A 19,547-nucleotide genomic window follows, 5' to 3' on the forward strand; every position below is an offset into this window, starting at 1 on the left:
GGACATTCTTTTGATATTTGAAAGCAAAGAATTACCATGGGGCAAACAGACTGCAGTGAAGGGCCCTGTAGAGCAGAATGAAATAGAACGGCGTGTAACAATTTTGCAAATGAGAGTTTGATGTAAATGTGCAGCACGTCTTTCCCCACCCACCTCCACAGTAAGCATCCATAAGCAGCATTTATTCAATCCACAGAGCCTATGATTCTATTAAAGCAAAGCAACGTTTCACCCCATAAATACAATTATTACATCAATGCACATAGAGTGCTCACGTAGGAGGTGTTTTTCTTCAGTAACTATGTTCTGGCTCCTTTTTAAAGAGAGAAACCCACATCCACTGTGAATGCGACTGTTTCTCTGTGCCTCTCTGGGTACATCACTGTCTATGGTTGCATGCACATCTCTCCATATTGCTGTGTGTCCTATTGTGCCTGTGTCTTTTGGGATATTTGTGTATAACTCTCTCTCTCTGTACTTCTGTGGCCTTGTCTACACACAAACTTGCACCTGTTTAGTTAAACTAGTTTACAGTTAAATTGGTGTAACCCCTGTGTGGATGAGCTGCTTTTGGTTTTAGAGGGGTTCACTTCAGTTTACCTTAAACGTGGTTCCTAATAGACCTAAAATCGATACAAGCCTGTTGCAAACTGAAATAAGCATGTCCACACAGCCTTTTGCACCCCGTGAACATCACACCTTGATTTAAACCAGCACAACTCTGCCTATAGACAAGCTATGAGTGCCGCTGACAGTCTCTCCTCCTGTCCATCCATTTCTTTCTCTGAGTCTCCTCCGGTATGTCTGCCTCTCCATTTCTCTCTCTCCTCCAGTACCTTTCTGCACGTCTCTCTCTCCATCTGCTTGTCTATATTTCTGTGTCTGTCTCTTCTCCAGTACCTGTCTGTCTTTCTGCCTCTCCTCCCAGGGGTGCTGGAATAATGTTTATAGTGGGGAGGGGGGGGTGCCGCTGATGACGGAAAACCGGAGAACCCCTGTATGTGGGGTATGTTATTACTACAGCAAGCCAGGGGCTGCCCCTAGTTCCCGCACCACTGTCTGCTCCAGCGCTTGTCTCCTTCTGCCAGCCCCTCGCCCCATCTCTGTCCCTCTCCCTCGCTCACAATTGACACCTTTAGCAGGGAGCCTTTTGGGGCCGGTCACGTGCCCCGGGGCGGCCACTAGGAGGCGGGGGGCGGGCCCGGACCGGGCAGGTTTGTAGCATTTATTGGCCCCGTGGCGCCGCGGCCGGCAGAGAATTGCTGCCTTGCCCCGTTCACCTGGGCTGGAGAGCGCTGCGCTCCGGTGCGCCCTGCCCCTGCCATGGCTCTCGCCCCGGCCGAGGCGCTGCCGCCCCCCTCGCTGGCCGAGGGGCGGACCCAGTCCCCCAAGCCGCTGATGAAGAAGCAGGCGGTGAAGCGGCACCACCACAAGCACAACCTCCGGCACCGCTACGAGTTCCTGGAGACGCTGGGCAAAGGCACCTACGGCAAGGTGAAGAAGGCGAGGGAGCGCTCTGGCAAGCTGGTAAGTGGAGCCGGGCGCTGCGCCCTGCCCCGCCGGGGGCATCTCTGCTTCACCCGTGCAGCGCAGCCCCGCTTTCCTGCTTCTGGCCGCTGCGCCGCAGGGGCGACCCCCAGGGCGGCTCCAAAGGGCCGGTGCCATCCCTGGGGTCTCCACCCTTCCCACTGCTCCTTGCGCACAGAGCGGCCTTTCCCTCCAGCGTTCAGGGTCTCCTCGCACTGGTGCTTTGCGCCTGTTTGGTTTAACGCTCTCCTCACGCTTGATGCGTTTACACGGGGCACGGGCGCTGCCTGCCTTGAGCGCGCGGCTTGCTCCCGGATGCAGCTGCAGTGCCGCTCCTGCTCCCCTTGCGCGTGCGGCTGCAGTAAGCCCCCGGTTTGGGTCTTGTCCCGTTTGCGCGTTGGTGCGCAATGCTGAGCGGCGCGCAGTGTGTGCAGGGCAGAGCGAGGCGTGGGCTGAGCCAAGCTGCCTGCAGGCCTTCAGGTTCAAGGCTACACTAGTGATGGGGGGGGGGAGATAACCAGTTGCTAGGTGCATAGTACGTGACTATTTACCAATATGTAATTCAAGGGATGGGGAAGGGTTGCTGTAATGAAACCTTAGATCGTGGAGGTGGTAATAAAAGTAAGGCAAAAAAGAACTGCAAAGCTAATCTCATTTGAAACAAATTAAATGAGGTTGCTGGCTCTGCCACTTGTCTAGACAAGACCCAGTAGAGCAGCCTTGCAAAATCTACTTGCCCAGGGTGAGTAACTCTCGTTGATGGGGGAGAGTAAAATGATTAGGCTCTGCTTCATGGTGCAATCTCCACTTGGACTGGTGCAAACGTCAAGATGTTTTGCTAGTGGCTCTATAGGTGGAGTAGATGAGATGGTCACAGAAAATCCCTTTAAATGTTCCTGTGACGGGGCCCTCTCGGTGTGATGGGATTATAAAATTAACAGCACCTTGTTGTTGTTTGTGAAGTGAGAGGCTGTGTTGTGCAATAAAGAACCGCCACAGCTTCTGCCAGGGAATTTATTTCCTCTTGAAAGGGAAAGACAAGCCAGCCAGTACTCTGCTGCTGTATTTACTGTAGTTGTTGTAATTGATCTGACATGAATTGCCTGCCACTGGGCTGCTTTCATGGCCTGTGCTAATTTGAAATGCAAAAAGGCACCTCTCTTTGGCTAGGGTTTAGGGGAGCCTATTGTCAAATCAACAGGGATGCCAAGCTCTCTCCGCTCTCATAAGGGCCTGTCTGATTCTGATCTTGCCTACCCTGGTATAAAGCAGGAGTAACTTGACTGAAGTAGTTGGAACTGCGCAGGAGGCGAAAGGGACAGATTCTGGCTTTACACTAAAGCTTTAGATACTGCATGCAGTAAAACTGCTTGGTGCTCATCACAGGCATCTAAATGGTTTGGCTGCCAACAGATGACTTGCATGAGGGCATGCATCCCTCTATAAAACCTTTCTGAAAGGTGTAATGTGCGTAGGTCTAGCAAGATCTGTAGTTCAGAGAACTTGGTCCAGCAGTTGCATTATGTTACTACATCTTGGAGCATGATTGAGTGGCTCTTGGGGGGGGGGGGGGTGTAGAGGAGATCACAGCTTCCTGTTGCACACTTGACAATCAAAGTCAGATTTGCTCCTGAAAAGGGGTTTGTACATATCCTGTAGTAGTACATATCGAGTAGTAGAGAACACTCAAGTCTGTTCTCTCACCCCCCCCCCCCTGCCCCCAAGTTTTAGTTGACTATGAAACATAAAAAGGCTAAGTGGTGCAGCATGCAAGCAACTCTACACCTCTAAATTGTCTCCTCAACCCTGATTCCAAGAGTGTCTGCTTCAACTTGATGGTGTTTCTGCCGCTCTTAAACCAACTACAGGTTTTAAGTTGCAGGCCTCTCCAAGAACTATGTGTGAAAACACACACACACTGGACTTTCTGGTGGTGAAGCAATACAGACCAATACTGCGATTTGTCTGTCTAAAATAGGAGAATGCATTGTAAATGTCCCTGTGGTTGGAGGCCAACATTCTATCTTGAGAGTTTTTTTGGGGAGGGAAATACTAACACAAAATGGATCAGCTACAAATACTGAGTGGACCTAACACCCAAGGAGCCTCTGCAAAAGTCTAAAAGGCAAACTTAGACACTTGCTCCCTGCTTTGAGTCACTAAGGTGTGAGAGGTGATCGATCCATGGAAGACAGATACACACAAACCCACATGATCTCCTCTTATGTGGGTAAACATCAAGACACTAACTTCCATAACTCAACCGGCCTGGCAAAGCATCCGTGTTCAAGTCCTGAGGAGAAGGCGTGGGTGGGTGTGAGATTCAATTACTAATGTGCCAGAATGGCATGTAAAGAGAAACAATTGTGCTCTGACTTGCTAGAAATCTAAATGTACGGTTTTCCTTTCCTTACGTAACATGAAGTAGTTCTTGGCTGACTTAAGTAGGTGTAATGCTGGCAAAAGAAATGGCCTATCTGATGGCTCTGGAGTCTCCTAATCTGCTGCATAACCAGGACTGTGACAGTGCAGTCTCCCACATCTTGACCTGGAAGGATCCCTTTAGTTGGGAGCTGGAGGAGAAGGGTTGGCTCAACCTCTGTAGCTCACTTACTACTGGACTTCTCTGAGAGTACCCAAAAGCAAGTGTCATTGGGCTTGTCTAATCTAATACTTGGAATTAAGCTGTTTGGGACAGGAGTTCATGTTTGTACAGTGCCTAGCATGATAATGGCCTCCTAATGCTACCGTAATAGAAATAGCATATGCAGGCCATCAAACCGTCCCTAGGTGTAGGTGACTTAGCTAGTTCATGTGTGGCACTATTCACCTAGAAGCAAGTGCCTGCATCACAAAGCCCTCTTGTGTTCTCTTCCTAACCCCACTTGGCAGTAAAGTGGGTTAATATTTGTTCATTTTTAGTGGCTTCCGCTTCCTAAATAAGGTATAAGAGCAAATAACTTCATTTGGTTAGTCTTTTCAAGGACCATGAGCGATGCTAACCCTATTGGCAAGAGTCACAGTGCCCATGGTATTTCAGTTCTCTCTCTCTCTCTCTCTCTCTCTCACCTCTGACTATGCAGAACTCTGTTGGTTTAATTAACTAGTCACACACACACACCCACCCATTGGCTAGCCTGTTCCTTCTCTTATCTCTAGTCGTCCTACTTAGACTCAGACCAATGAAAGCAGAACTTGCAGTCTTGTTTAATCGTGGAGCTGGTGTGTGGATTTCAGTTGAAGTTTGCTGACTGCATGGAAATGGTGATGGTTTTTGTGTGAAACGTTAATTTTCTGCTATAAACGTTTCTTCAGCTGCAGGGTTCTCTTGCCCTGCTGTTAAGATGCAAGAAGTTAGGTTTTTTTTTCCGCTATGAATGTCCTTCCTGACCACTTGAAAGTTTCCCTTCCGAAGTAACTGGGATGATGAGAATGTGGTTGGCTCTTGCCCTTGTTTTGATCTGAAACTCCCAATGGAAATGCAGCTCAGGGGCTGAGTAAGTGAGCCTGCCTTCTGCACCTGTTTGCTCGGCAGCACCTGCCCACAGGCTGGGGGAGAGAAGCTTTTAGTGCTTGGGTTTCAGCCAAGCCAAACAAGAGGCTTGAGTTTCTATGGTACTTGCCTGCAATGTCTGACAGATACTCCTGGGCTGGTGCTATGTGGAGGGGAAAGGGGCACCTGGAACAGTTTAAAAATAGCAAAAACCTCCCTTTTGATCTTTAGTAACAAAACAACACTGGACTTCTCCATAATGGGATGGAATCCATAATTCACCAGGAATATGATATTGTGCTCACAACCTGGAACAGCTTTAAAAGCACCTGATGGGCTTGTGGCTTAGTAATATACCGTTTGTCACCTCCTTGAAATACTCTTTGCTCTTTCTGCCATCTCCCCCCGCCCCCGAAGCATAATTAAACCCTCCTGATTCAGAACTTGCTTTCAAATCACCAAGTGGTGATGACCAGCAGAGCGCCTGGTAATGTGAAGTGCACAACAGACTTGGAGGCTCTCATGTGCCCCACAGGATGTTCTAGACATGCATGCTCTGTTATTTAGGTGGCCTGAAGCTTGAGGCGGACAGAGCTGGCTATCTAGTGTTCATGGCCAGCCCCCAGTGGCACAGGTGTGTGTCTACCTCCTTAACAGCCCCACCAGAGTGGGGCATGGCGCGTGAACTACTTGACTGCCAATAGAGGCTGCTTCAGCTCAAAGCTGGGAGTTGGCACTGGTGTGGTCCATGCTGTACCTGTGATGGGGCAGGACTAGGAGAAGCTGAATAGATGGCTTCAAGCCAGCACTAAGCTAGTCTTGAAAGTTAGTTGTTGAGTGCCAGTATTAGATAAATGGTCTTGTACAATAATAGGCAACTACATGCACGAGACTCGAGCACAGACCGTGGCTTCTCCTTGCTGGGAAGAACTCTTAAGGTGCTTAGCTGGATGCCATAGCACTAGCCTATCCAAACCAGACTCGTTCAAAGTTGGGAGGTGAGCAGCATGGGGCTGGGCGTCAGGGTGGGAAAGACCGTAAACAGCTAGCAGCAATTGTCTAAGCTTGATGGGCTAATGCCACTTGATGCTGTAGGAATATTGGCTTCCTTAATGGAGATGGGACATACGCAAGTGTGTATGCCCAACTGCATCAGAAGCCTTAAGAGTCCTCCATTTTCAGAGGTTTGGTTGGAGCCATTCATCTGTCAGCAGGCACAAAAGCTGCTGATGCAGCAGGTGGCTCTGTGTCCCAAAGATCATCAAGCCAGGCCAGATGCCAGGCATTCCAGCCACATGGCTCTGGGAGGTGAATGGCCAGCAAGTGACTCATAGTAGGGACTTTGGGAGCTGGGGGGCAGGCAGGCTAGCTTGTTACATGAAGGCTTTCAAGCAGTTATGCACACCCAGATAATGGAGTGTTGAGACAGAAAGGGTTAATCGTTAACCCATGAACTTAGCAGAGAGGCCACTGAATGAGTGTCCAATGCTCATGTCACTCTTGAGTACATGCCTTCTGTATTGTTGGATAACGAGTCTTGGACTTCGGTTTTCACACCCTCTCAGGCGGGATTTTGTTATGGCTCTTAGTAACGCTTGGGTTTAAACCCTCTAATTGGGCCAGCACATAACGTTCTCTTGCGTGTGGAAGTCAAGTGTCAATCTCTGTCTTGCTGCTGACCCCATGTTTCAGTGCTTGACTAGGTAAGTGGGACCCAGTGTAGAGCAGGGAGATGCTTCAGAGTGTGGGAGAATCCGACCTTTCCTGTACATGTCCGAATGATGCCTTGCACAAAGGCACTGATGTGGCAATCTAAAGCTTGCTGCTCTAGCGGTCACTGATTCATTGACAGCTGAGCTAAGCCAATCTTGGGAGATGTCACTCTGACAGCACCAGGTCACGCTTTGCAGGGGAAAGAGATGGTGACATAACAGGAATAGCAATGATGCAAAGTGTGTGGTACATCTCTTGTGACCCCCAGTATGCGTGAGGAGCAGCTAGCTGGAATGCATGCGCCTAGTTACTGTAACCTCCCAATCGGCAGCATGTTCAAGGGAAGGAGCCAGGTCAAACCTGACTTGAGAAGAGTCTAGGCAGTGGGGCACTACTCTGGCAGGCTGGGGCGGAGGAAGAATGCCAGGGAGGCATTCGGGCGAGCATCTGTCGTTCAATAATGCCAGCAGATCACCTGTAGGAAGATTCCCTTCATTAAAGAGAACTCTAGCCCTGCACTGACCCTGGGGTGCAAGGCAAAGCTGCCCCCCCCCTTCCTTGTTGCTGGGAGACCTGGCACTTTGTATCATCTAGGATCCTTTTACAGGATTAACGCTGTTCCGCATTCTTGTCTGATAGAAGAAAAGAGGTTCTGCTGGATTCAGTTGTAAATTCAACCCAAGGAGTATATTGTTTCTCTCCAGCCCCTTTGAAAGAGGATTAGGAGGCATCCATTCTTCAGCACTTACTTTTCTTTCTCCTCCCCTCTTTCTCTTTCCTTGTAGAGGAGCATTCATAATGAAGAAATCTGAGCAAACTCTGGCTGCTGCTGGCAGTTTGTATTTTCAGCATGCCAGCCAACAGGTCCCGTTTCAGGGCAGTCCCATGTTTATTGCTTGTGCCTCTGTCATGTGGGGAACATTAGCAGGAACTTGCTGATGACTCCTTGAGTGCCAAACTTTCTCTCATCAAATCCAAGTAATCTGTTCCTCTGAAACAAACATTTCTGGAGAAACAAAGAAACCTGTTTTCCATCTGCACCAAACCAAGATGTTGTTTATCTTCCAAGTCATGTGTACAGGTCACATTCCATTCGCTGGCTGTAATGTACCGGGCAGCTCTGGGGTCAGACACTGTTCATGTAATGTAACTAACAGATTGGCCCCTTGCTACCTTGCAGGAAAGTGGGGTTCGTGGTTTCTGGTAGGGGTGGCAGACCTCGCAGCACTCTTGGCTTTGTGGCTAGTGGGAAGTAGAGAAAGGAACAGCTTTCCAGGGAGACAAGGGCCTTTCCCCCAAATCATTCTGCAGTGAACTAGAAATCTGAATTGTATGAAGGGAACCCAGATCACTCGCTTAGAGCTTTGAGGCATGGGGTTCAAAGGGAGGTGACCATTTGTAACAAGCGCCCAACAAAAGAACTCACCAAGACAGCCTAAATCATTGAACTCTCTCCTCAGTAATGCTGAGTCACAGTGTGAAGGATGGTCCCGTTAAAGCTCTGGGCGAGGACTCCTGGGTTCAATTCCCTGCTCTGCCACAGACTGTGTGACCCTGGGCAAGTCACCCAAATCTCTGCTTCCATTCCCCATCTCTAAAATGGGGGCACCACTTCCTTTGTCTATTTAGACAGCAAGCTTTTCGGGGCGGGGCTCAAATGTTCTATGTACAATGCCTAGAACAATAAGCTTCCAACTCCTGTCTCTAGAGGCTACCCCCATGCAAATAGGTACACAAGCTGAGGTTTCATCTGCCATTGTACTAGTCTGGTTACTCCAATCCCATGCACCCAGTAACTGGCGAGTCTCCGATCTCTCGTTTCAGTGAGACACACTCTGCAGGAACCCCGCAGGCTCCAGCTTTAATGCTTCCTTTATTTCTGTTCTCATTTACAGGTTGCGATCAAGTCCATCCGGAAAGACAAAATTAAGGATGAGCAGGATCTTGTCCACATCCGGAGAGAGATTGAGATAATGTCATCCCTCAACCACCCCCACATCATTGGTATCCATGAAGGTAGGCTTGGCTAATGTGGATAGATGGGGGGACAAGTGAGGATTTCACTCAATCCATAACTTAAACTGGTCTGTGCAAGGAAGTAACCTTCCTTTTAAGCATCTAATTTATGCTTTGTGTCTCACTGCCAGCTAGCCCTTCACCTCTTGCTGCACTTAGTGCAGTTGACACGTTCCTAGGGAATCTGCAGAGCTGGCTAACGGCATGTGGTCAGACTTACTTTGGCTGTGTCTGCATCCTGCCAAGTGCAATATTTATTGCAAAGATCTTCCCTGGGCCTTAACATGCAATGCTGCCCCTCTGCACCATGAAACTGGCTTCTGTCACTGAGCTGCTGAGCAACCTGCAAACTTGGGAGAGGTAGACTCTGGGATGAGCACAGCTGCAGCCCTAAATCCTACCCCTGGCATTCTTCTGCCCAATTCAACGTCCCCGTATGGATGCAAAATCCTGTATCCAGTTGCTAACTGCATCATGTTACATCACACTGAGGGATGCTGCAACTTGGCTGTCTCTGATGCAGACTTAAATTGCCTGTGAAAGCTAGCTGGGGTGGGGAGTTGGGAGGTGCTTTAAAGGTTACTGGTAACCAGGCATTAGATTATAGAATTCCTTCTGGGGTGGGGTGCGGGAGGGGAGGGGAACTAGGCAAACCTAAAATTTTAAGCAAGCAGCTCTCCCCGTGGATTATTCTTGTTAGGGAGACCTAAGACTCTCCATTTCCCATCTAAAAAATGGGAAAATATTGCAAAACAAGCAGGCGGAAGCAACTCGCTTATTGCTCATGCCTGGGGCATGAGCGGGGTGACTCAGCAGCCTCCAGAACTGCGTGCGGTTAGGCTCTCCGGCTTCTGCTGATCAGCTTTTGGATTTCATCCTTGTTTTGTGTACAAAATGAGGCAATCAGGTGGCAGGAGGGGAATATCTGCTCTAAAAATAGCCTCTTCCCCTCCCCTCCATTCTGAACAATGCAGAGAATAAAGGCTGGAGCGCTTCAGAAGCCTTTTCAGTCTGCCTGCCCCACAACCGCATGTAGTCGGAAAGCTAGAGACCTGAAATGCCGCTTTCAGCAAAAGCATGGACTGGCTAGCCCCAAGGATATGGAACCTTTCCTCTCCAGGTCCTGCATTTGAATTCCAACTCAGCCAGTTACCACTTCTGACCAGCAGCCACCTGACAGCTGTCTAGTGATCTACGTGAAATGTACCACCAACTCCCGTTCTCAATGGTCCAGTGCCAGCATTGCAAAGCACTGCAGTAGTCAGTCTAGTATGAAGACCAAGCTACCCTCACTACTAGAGTTCTCCTTTTCCCCGTCCAAGTCCTAGCTGGCCACTAGGAAGCTTGTGCTGCTGCCCATGCTGTCTTACGGACAGAAGGCTTTGGTCTCCAGTGTTGTGAAGGCACCATTCTTAACGACCACTGAACTTGGGTGAAAATTTGCTCTCAAATTCTAGTTGCAGTCAAACCCACCCAGAGCAAGTCTCCAGTCAGACTGATCTAGTATTATTTGAATACCTCTTACTTCCTTGATTCTTTGAAACTTGTATTTAATATCGGTCAGCTGACTCTGTGGAATTTTTATAGCTTTATCATGCCTGGTATAAAGCTAGGTGGTAATGTCTGTATCACACCCTTTCAGAAATGATGCGTGCAGTATCTCAAGGTTTCTCCTCTAAACACAAAGAGGACTGGTGGCGTATGTTACGCTGAATGTTTGTATTGACTGAGTCATTCTGATCCTGGTCTCCATTATCAGAATCCAAAAATATCACTTCTAAAAATAGCCGAGGAAAATCATGCGTTTCTTGGCTAAATCTGGCTTTGTGTAATGGATTCTGAGGGTGTAGTGGTGTACACCCAAACTGGAACCATTGCAGTTGTTTTCCTTGTCAGGGCTATTAAGAACCACATGCCATCTTTGTCAGCTTGGAATCCTTTGTTGTAGATCAATATAGCAGCTACCTAGTGTATCGTCTACAGCCCCAATCTGCTGACCAGCAGTCTGGTTGTCCCCCCCAGCAATAGAACGGGCACTTCTGCTAAAGCAATGGAGTCGAGATGTTACCATTTTGGCTCAAACCAGAGACTGCAGAAATGGGGTGGGTAACTTTTTTTCTTAAATCAGACTAGCAGGCACGGACCAGGATGCCAGTTGAAAGCAGATGCCAACAGGCCTCCATGTTTGAAGGCACCCTAACTCCTGAACATATTTGAATGCTCTGTGGCATCTCCTGACCCAGCTTTCCCCCTTTTTGTCCCATCTAGTGTTTGAAAACAATAGCAAGATCGTCATTGTGATGGAGTATGCCAGCAAGGGAGATCTGTATGACTACATCAACGAGCGGCAGAGGTTGACTGAGCAGGAGGCACGACACTTCTTCAGGCAGGTCGTGTCTGCGGTCTACTACTGTCACAAGGTAAGTGAGCATCTCCAAGTCTGGGCGGCAGGAGGGCATGGGGCCTCTCCATGACCTAATTGGTGCAAAAGGTGATACTTGTCCACAGCCATAGTCTCCAACCAGATCCTTACCCATGAATGTTAGTCTTACTCCTGGGCACCTCCCGGGCACTGCCTGGTGGGGTTGAGGACGATATGATGATACAGCAGCGTAGGCTGAAGGGATACATTAGTCAGACTCTTAATTAGATAAAACCGCCTATCTGGAGGAGTGCAACTTGCTAAAGAATATCACCTGGCTGGTTGACAAGCTCGCTGTCCCGCACTTCACCTTGTGTTCTAGCTGGGTCCAACCCAGGATCTCTTCCAGCCCCCACCCACCCCAAACAAGACCTGTTCATCTAATCCTTGACTCCCTGCACCCTCCAGACAGGGAGCATGCAGGGCGAGTCCTGTGCTGGCTCCTATCTCTGGGGTTTGGAAGGGAATTGCAAGCTTCCCTTGGGGAGATCAGGGTGCCTAGCTCTGGCATGTCTTAATGCTAAAGTGCCGTGCCTTTCTAGCTAGGTCAGTCAGTGTATTCATTCCAGCCCAACCCCAGGGTAAGGGGAACACCCAGAGCTGTCACACAAGTCTTAAAGTAAAAGCTAAAATAGCCCTGTTCAAGTTTCACTTTTCATAGTGTGACTTCTGCATCAAGGCCTAGCACATGTATCTACTCGTTCCTGGCCCAATGATGGTGGGGTGCCACCCACCACCTGGAAGAAGCACCTCTGTGAAGTCAAGGCCCTTTCCTTTTGGCACCCCGTTATGGGAAGCAGCTCACACTTACAGTTGAATACACAAATGCTTAATCGCCTCTCCATTACTGGGAATTCGTATCTTGTTTGAGCTTTTCACAAGCTCAGATATAAACACAACCTGTCCACCTGCTGCCAGCATATCTCGAAGACCGGTTGTGTCTGTGAACTGCAGTAACCTCCCTGCTGTGATTAACTCTCGCCCCTCCTCAAGCCAAACACCAACTCCACTTTCTCTTCCACCCCCTCTAGAATGGAATTGTTCATCGAGACCTGAAGCTAGAAAACATCCTGCTTGATGGAAAGGGCAATGTTCAGGTGAGTGAGGCTGACCAAGCCCAGTTGCATTTTTAAACAAAAATGCAGTCTGTGTAAAACTCGCTAATTCTCCTGGATTGCAGCAAATTTATGAACTAGACCAAGGGTTCTTGCACAGAGCATGGCTTCATTCCTTAATGGATTGGGCACTGCATATTACCATGGCCACTTAGACACTGGGAAGACAGAATGTCTCTCTTAATCATCCTCTGGTCATCAGTATGCTAACTTTCCATGTGTTTGGGGATCAGTCACACATGCCTGGTTCTTGGTAACGCCGCGCTCAAATAAGATTTGAGACCTGTTGGCTCACCACAATAGCCTTCTACTTCTGCAGCCCTGGGAGCTATCCCCTAAACTGCTCATTGCTTCCTCTCACCATGCAGTGTAGGAGGATGTTCTGAAGTGGAGTGTGGCTCGTCAGGAATGGAGGATTATTGGTTACCAGCAAATCCATGATGGAGAGGGAGAAGAGATCTAACTTTTATGATCCTGCCAAAGTACTCCAAGGCTTAGATTGCTCCATAGCAGCAGAGTGCCCATGTCATGTCCTTGCCATTCAAAGGGCTGGCACTGCTGACAGTACAACTGCTGCCTGACCTTTTAACCAGGGTTAGACTAAGATCAGCATTGGGCAGCAGCAGGGATTGATAATGGCAGATGATTCCCAGAAACTTTCTGAGCTACTGAAATCATTATTCCTTATCTGATGGCTGGTAAACGAGCAATATTGAAACGAGAGTCCAAACAGTGACACACCTAGCCAGCCTGGCACTCAAAAGAGAAACCACTTCGTAGCTTATAAACCAGGAAATGCCAGTTTCCAGTAAAGGAAGGGAATTTCTGATAAATTTGCTGCCTTCTGAATTTATTTGCTAGAAGCTTAAAATCCAGCTTTCTGGGCTAGGCTTGAGCTTCGGCTCTTCCTCCTTCCTATCAGATGACCTTTACCAAGTGCTTCACCTGCTTCTGTCTTTAAGCAACGCTTTTTATTTCTGGCCTCTGGCTCTGTAGCACGGCTGGTGCACAGCCACCCAGGGAGTCAGTGTTCTCTCCTAATAAGGGAGACAGGTACGAACAGAGCAGGGACTTTGTACAGTTAATAATAAACAAAGCTCTGTAGGCTGTTTATCTTAACAATAGGCCGTTCTGCAATTGCAAACCTGCAAGCATGTTCTGTACCTTCTGGTTCACTTGATTGGTCATAGCGTTGATAAAGATGATAGGCATTTGCTGATGGTACAACTTAGCTACTATGGGGCATGCCAACAGGGAGAGCAAAATCACTGAACTGCCTCTTGAAGCTGTCAGACATACCAAAGCCTCAGGCACAGACTAGAAAAGCTTTTCCACATGAAACTTGTCTTCAGGGAAGTCCAAGAACTACTTCCAACAAGTACGAAGACACCTCCCCTCTGGGCCTAATTGAGTGACCGCTGTCACTCCCCAGTGACCTCTCCTGGCCTTGTACTAACGGCAGGTTCACGCTGCCCTGTGCTATTGAAACCTTTCCTCAGCGGAGGGTCTGAGTAGATTGGAGGACCTGCCCATAAGAATGGCTTTGGGGAAGGCCGGGTAGGGCAGGGCAGCAGATCCAGCTTCTGAAGTGGAAGATCAACTTGATGCAGTGTCTCACTTGGTGACCAAGGCGGAGGGAAGAATGTTCTAGTGGTGAAGCTGCAGTGGATACAACCTAGGGTACTCTGATCTTTTTTTAGCAGTTTGTAGGGTCTTCTCTTTAGTTTCATAACACTGTTGGACTCCTACATCTTTCCCCCACTCTAATTGCTAACATTAACCTTGGCTTCACAAACAATAACAAAAGTGAATCTCTCCCCCTCTCTAGATAGCAGACTTTGGCCTATCTAATGTCTACCAGCAAGACAAATTCCTGCAGACCTACTGTGGCAGCCCTCTCTATGCATCCCCTGAAATTGTGAATGGGAGGCCCTATAAAGGACCAGAGGTAAGTTGCATTTCCCTCTCCTAGAAAGTGCTGGAGTGGAGGGAAGCTTTCACCCCCACCCCCAGTGGAGTAGTGCAGGTGTCTTGGTGTAATTGTGGCAGAGGAATGTCCCACTAGCTAGTGCAGGACACACCTGATCCTTCTCATGCCCCCTCTGCTTGGAGTCAGGAATGTCACTTCCCCTAAGAACCCAATAGCCAGAGTGCCAATATCTGTCCCATGATAGTGCTCGCTAACTGCTAGATCTGCTGGCCTCATTAACGGCAATCAATGACCGTATGATCCATCAGACCCTTTATGGTAGGCAAATACACAAACTCAGCAGTGCAAAAGCTATTGATAAGAGTTCACGTGTAGTTAGCTCTCTCAGAGCCACTGTAGCTACATGCAGAGCCTGCAGCCATGGATGTTGTGTATCATAGGCTGGGGGAGGCTATGCCTCCCCCAACAGCTCAGCGTGGCCCCCTCCTGCTTGCCCTTCCCCTTGGCCCCAGCCCAGGCAAAATGCTTCTCTTCCGGGAAGCGGGCTGGGGCTAGGGCAGCTGCAGCTGGCTTGAGACCAGGACTTGGGCTTTGGGACCAGCACTTGTAGAGGGGGGGCTTGAGGCACTGGGGCTGCCAGCGCTACTGCCTGCCCTGTGTGTGGGGGGAGGGCTGGGGGGAGGGGAGTCACAGTACTGCACAACATGCTCGGGGAGGGGGCCCTGGCCAGGGACTACTCACCACCTAGGCCTGCAGTAAAGGAAGTGACAGGGCATTAGTAGAGACCATACATAGGATGTGGCCTGTGAGGTCACTGGTGGGCTCGCTCATGGTCTAGTTCAGCTCCTCTAGCACTGACTGCAATGGGGTCACAAGCTGGCCTGCTAAATTGGCTCCCTGTCTTGGACCTTTAGATGGTGGCAGTCAGCACCAACTCTGAAGCTCTGGGGTGGGGGGCGCAGAGCACATCTGGCCGGGATTTCACTCTGTCTCAAAGATCCATCTGTCTCCCAGGTTGACAGCTGGTCCCTTGGGGTGCTCCTCTATATATTGGTCCATGGGACGATGCCTTTTGACGGACAAGACTACAAGACCCTGGTCCAGCAGATCACTAGTGGGGAATACCGAGAGCCCACTAAGCTATCCGGTAAGCAGAACTCTACTATTACACAGCCTCGGGGGGTGGGGGGGGTCTCTCCTCTCATTCCCTCCCCCATGTCTTAGTCAGACACATCTCACCCTATGGTTCTGACCGGGATCTTGTTCTGCCTCCTAGATGCCTGTGGGCTGATCCGGTGGATGCTAATGGTGAACCCGGAGTGCAGAGCCACCATTGAGGACATTGCCAGCCACTGGTGGGTGAACTGGGGCTACAAGGTGCCTATCGGGGAGCAGGAGTTGCTGCGGGAGACAGAGTCCCCATTGGCCACGGTGGCGGAGTGGCTGCGACGTTCCTCGCGGCCCCTCTTTGAGAACAGCTCCAAGGTGCGCTGCTTCTTCAAGCAGCACATCCCCGGCGTCGCCCTGGAGAGGCAGCGCTCGCTCAAGAAGTCCAAGAAGGAGAACGACGTCACCCAGGCTCTGCAGGAGGTGGCCCTGGCTACAGAGAACCCCTCCAAGTCCATCCTGAAGAGGCCCAAGGGGATCTTGAAGAGAAGGAACTCCTGTGAGCAGAAAACGCAAGCCCCTGCCCCTCCGCCCATGGCGACCACTGGCGACACAAGTGACAACCGTGTGGCGCAAACCACAGACCTGATTCGTGGCCTCTCTTCCAGGGGGCTTGCCTGCACCACGGATGCTGGCACTGCTGCTCTGGTGGTGCCCAAGAAGGGAATACTGAAGAAGCCCCAAAAGCGAGAATCTGGGTATTACTCCTCCCCAGAGCACACTGACTCCAGGGACCTTTTAGACTCCGACTTGGATGCCAGTGTCTTTGCTAGCAGTTTCTCCCCGGGCCAGAGCCCCGAGGGCCTTCCTGCCAGGAGGAAGGGCATCCTGAAGCACAACGGGAAATATTCCTCCAGCAACACGGAATCAGACAGCGACCCCATCAAGGGCTTTGGTTCCTTCAGCGAGGTGGCCCTGCCCAAACACCCGCTGGCCTCCCGGGCCCACCCATCCAGCGCTGTGAGCGAGGACAGCATCCTTTCCACAGAGTCCTTCGACCAGCTCGACCTGCCTGAGAGGATGCCGGACGGGGGCGGGGGCATGCGCAGCTGCATCTCTGTGGACGACCTCCTCTGGCTGGAGGAGACCGAGGAGGAGCCAGGGCGCAGGCTCCGGCGCTGGACTGTGACACATTGCCAAAGCCCCCTCAGGGACAGTTGCTTCTCTCTGGCAGACTGTGAGAACGTCACCGATGTCTACAAGCAGGCCATGGCCATCAGCATGAAGCTCAGCTGAGGAGCCCCAGCCTGCAAGCTGTTGCACGTGCCACTGACCCCTCTGCAGATGGGACTGCTGTGAGGGACAGCAGTGCCAGAACAATTGCACTGCCCTGGAGGTGGGAGTGGGGAGAGCCTTCCCCAGCCTGGCTGTCCCCTTGCAGGGCTGGAAATGCAGCGGTGACATTGGAAGTATTTATTTGCGTCCTTGTACTCTTCTGGCATGGGGTGCATGTGGAGGGGAAGGGCAGGAAAGAAGGTTTTAACAGTGCCGAAGTGGCTTACAAAGGGTACGACAGAATAGAGGCATGTTTAGAGGGAACAAGATACGTTGCATGAGAAGGAGGTGGATGTAGAGTGAGTGAAGGCAAGTGCAATGGGGTGAGGTATGTATGCAAGAGTGGGTACCCACCCTGATCTGCAGGGAACTCTCAACGGACCAAATACCGGAGAAGTAGCAAGACTGGTCTCATGATCATGTAAGAAACTGGAGTAACTCCTGCTGCAGAGTGGTATAGGAAAGGGTTAACTAGAGTGTCTCTAACAGAACTCTGCAGACCACTTTTGCAGCTCTCTCCTGGACTCCCTCACCTCTCAAAACAAACCGACTTGGTCATCTCAAGTTAAGGAATAAAAAAGCTGGATGGCTTCAGATTTTATTTAATTTTTGCACTCTGCTGTCTGCTGCACAAGAGGCTAGGATGGGGCGGTAGAAATACAGCCAGGAAAGGAATCCGATTTAGCAGGGCAATGAGACAAGAACAGCCACTGGGCTGAGAAGATGGCATTTAGTAACTGAAATCTAGGCACTTAGGATTTACTGGCATGTATGGGGTCCAACATCCATCCCTTTACCCACTCTGGGAAGCCTGAACTGGAATAATGCACTCTTTACTTTAATCTTGTAATGTTGGAACAGTTACAATTTTCCCATCTCAATGCTTTAGGCAGAAGTGGTTTAACACATCAGTGACCATGGGTGTAACATGTATTCCAGGCTGATCTACAGCCCCCAACCTTAACTCCTCCAGCTATTTGGATTCTGACACATCTTGCTTGGGCCATAGTCAAGTTCAAGTAATAAAACCCCTGCTCTCTGCAGTGGGACCCTGTCTTGCAGCTGCTTTAAATCCACTGGGCTGGAAGAGCATCCTCGGACAGACTGTAAGATTAGCGATCAGACACTGCCTCTGGCTAGAGGAGCTACCCCACTCAATGGGAGGTAGGTGCCAAACTCCCTTGAAGCCCCTCTAAAAATTACAGCCAAGGCCTGCCTCTGACAGCAAAAAGCCAGGTGGACCTAGAATCTGGGCACCCCAGAAACCATGATCTTAAAAGCAAATGGGCATGTGTCCCTGCTGCCAACATGAATGAGGGGAAAAAAGTTTGAATTTTTTTTTAAAAAAGTGTATTTTTTGCTTGTCCGGGGCCCTTGGGGGAGGGGGAAAATACTTATTTATTGCCTCATTAACACTGAATTGTTATGTAAATTAAAATGGCACTAGGTTAACCTGGCTCCAATGCAAAGCTTCTCAAGCATCTGTCAAAGGAGAAAAGCATTCTGTAAATGTATGATTTTGTAACTCTTCAGATTGTAAAGCCCCTTGCACTATCTTGCCATGTCTCTCCTCTGGCTCCCTACCTTTCCCAAGATGTGTACATTTTTCTCCCCCCCACTCCCAGAATGTGGTCCAGAGAAATTCATTAAATTAAATTAAAAGCAACATGTAGACCTGAACTCTCGTCTGCCTGTCTGTCCATCTCCTCTGAGCTGTCCCATGGATCGTGGGAAGACTTAAAGTTTTTTAAAAGACTTGGTGTGGCATTGCCAGCTGGCATTGGTGCTGCTTCAACTGGAGTTGCCTGCCAGAGGCGCCGGAGTGGAAGCCCTTCCACCTCTTGTGAGATGGCATCTCAATTCCTGGGCTCCATGGAGTCTTCTTTCACACTGCTGGTCTCTGTTGCTTCCTATGAAAGTACAGCGTGGTGCAATGTCACATTGGCCATGGTGACAGCTGGGGTAGTGGGGCATGTGCTGGCCTGGGAGAGGCAGAAGAAGACTCTTGCCTCACTTATCCATGTATTGGAAACTCTCCTTGAGCCTTAGTCTGTACAATGCATAACCCCCACTGCTTGCTTGCTGCTCTGGGCTCAGCCTGCACCTGCTGGGATGAAGGTTCAGGTGGCCAAGAGAGGGTTGGCTCTAGCAGAAAGCTGTGGTTGGGAGCAGTAGAACACTAGAATAAGAACAGTCACAAGCCTAACAGGCTGCATCTTTCCAGCAGTGTTTGGATTATTCCCCCATTTCAGACCCTGAAAGGAGGTAGAGCCTTAAGGCTAGTTAATACATGTATAATAACCACCCAAAGAAGCGGCCTCATCACCTGTTGAATCAGTCTTTTGGTTCACCAGGCAGGTGGCGCAGGTTCATTTAACAGTGAGGACTGAGTTCCCATTCTGTATTCGGGGACAAATTACCTCCTTTTCCCCTGCACACAGAGCTCCCTGTGTTCTGGCCACTCCAAGCATTGCCATCCTCCTTCAGGGCAAGGAACAAGTTTCACCCATCAACATCTTCCAGTCTCAACTGGAATTGGTCAAAGCTGGCACCTCCCCCACAAACCCTTCATCTCTCTTGCACCCACCACACTGGAACATCTCAGCTATTGCTTAATTCCTATGAGATTCTTCCCCCCCCCCCCCCCCCAGAAGGCATGTGCTTTGGGAAGCAAAGGCCAGCTGGTGTGGAGAAAGGTGCTGCCTAGGTGGAGGGCATTCCTGGTGTGTCACCTGTATGTGCAGAAGAACTGTCTCTAGCCTAAGTGGCTCTGTCTATTCACGTACAAGTGGAAGAATGCAGCACAGACCACCCAGTCACTCAATGCCTTTGGGCTACTAAAACGTATAGCAGCAAAGAGCCTATGAGACATGCAGTTAGTGAGAAGTG

General features: G+C 49.8%; 1 protein-coding gene across 1 annotated transcript; it reads left to right on the forward strand.

Annotated features, from left to right (window-relative positions):
• The first annotated feature begins 1,192 nt into the window (after positions 1-1,192).
• On the forward strand, positions 1,193-18,338 carry NUAK2 (NUAK family kinase 2). Its single transcript, XM_005306422.4, has 7 exons — positions 1,193-1,527; positions 8,629-8,749; positions 11,018-11,169; positions 12,203-12,268; positions 14,115-14,234; positions 15,231-15,363; positions 15,493-18,338. The coding sequence occupies exons 1-7, from the start codon at positions 1,324-1,326 to the stop codon at positions 16,617-16,619; spliced, it is 1,923 nt and encodes a 640-aa protein (XP_005306479.1). The 5' UTR covers positions 1,193-1,323; the 3' UTR covers positions 16,620-18,338.
• Positions 18,339-19,547: the final 1,209 nt, after the last annotated feature.

The sequence above is a fragment of the Chrysemys picta genome, chromosome 4 (assembly GCF_011386835.1).
Source record: "Chrysemys picta bellii isolate R12L10 chromosome 4, ASM1138683v2, whole genome shotgun sequence".
NCBI classification, from domain to species: domain Eukaryota; kingdom Metazoa; phylum Chordata; order Testudines; family Emydidae; genus Chrysemys; species Chrysemys picta.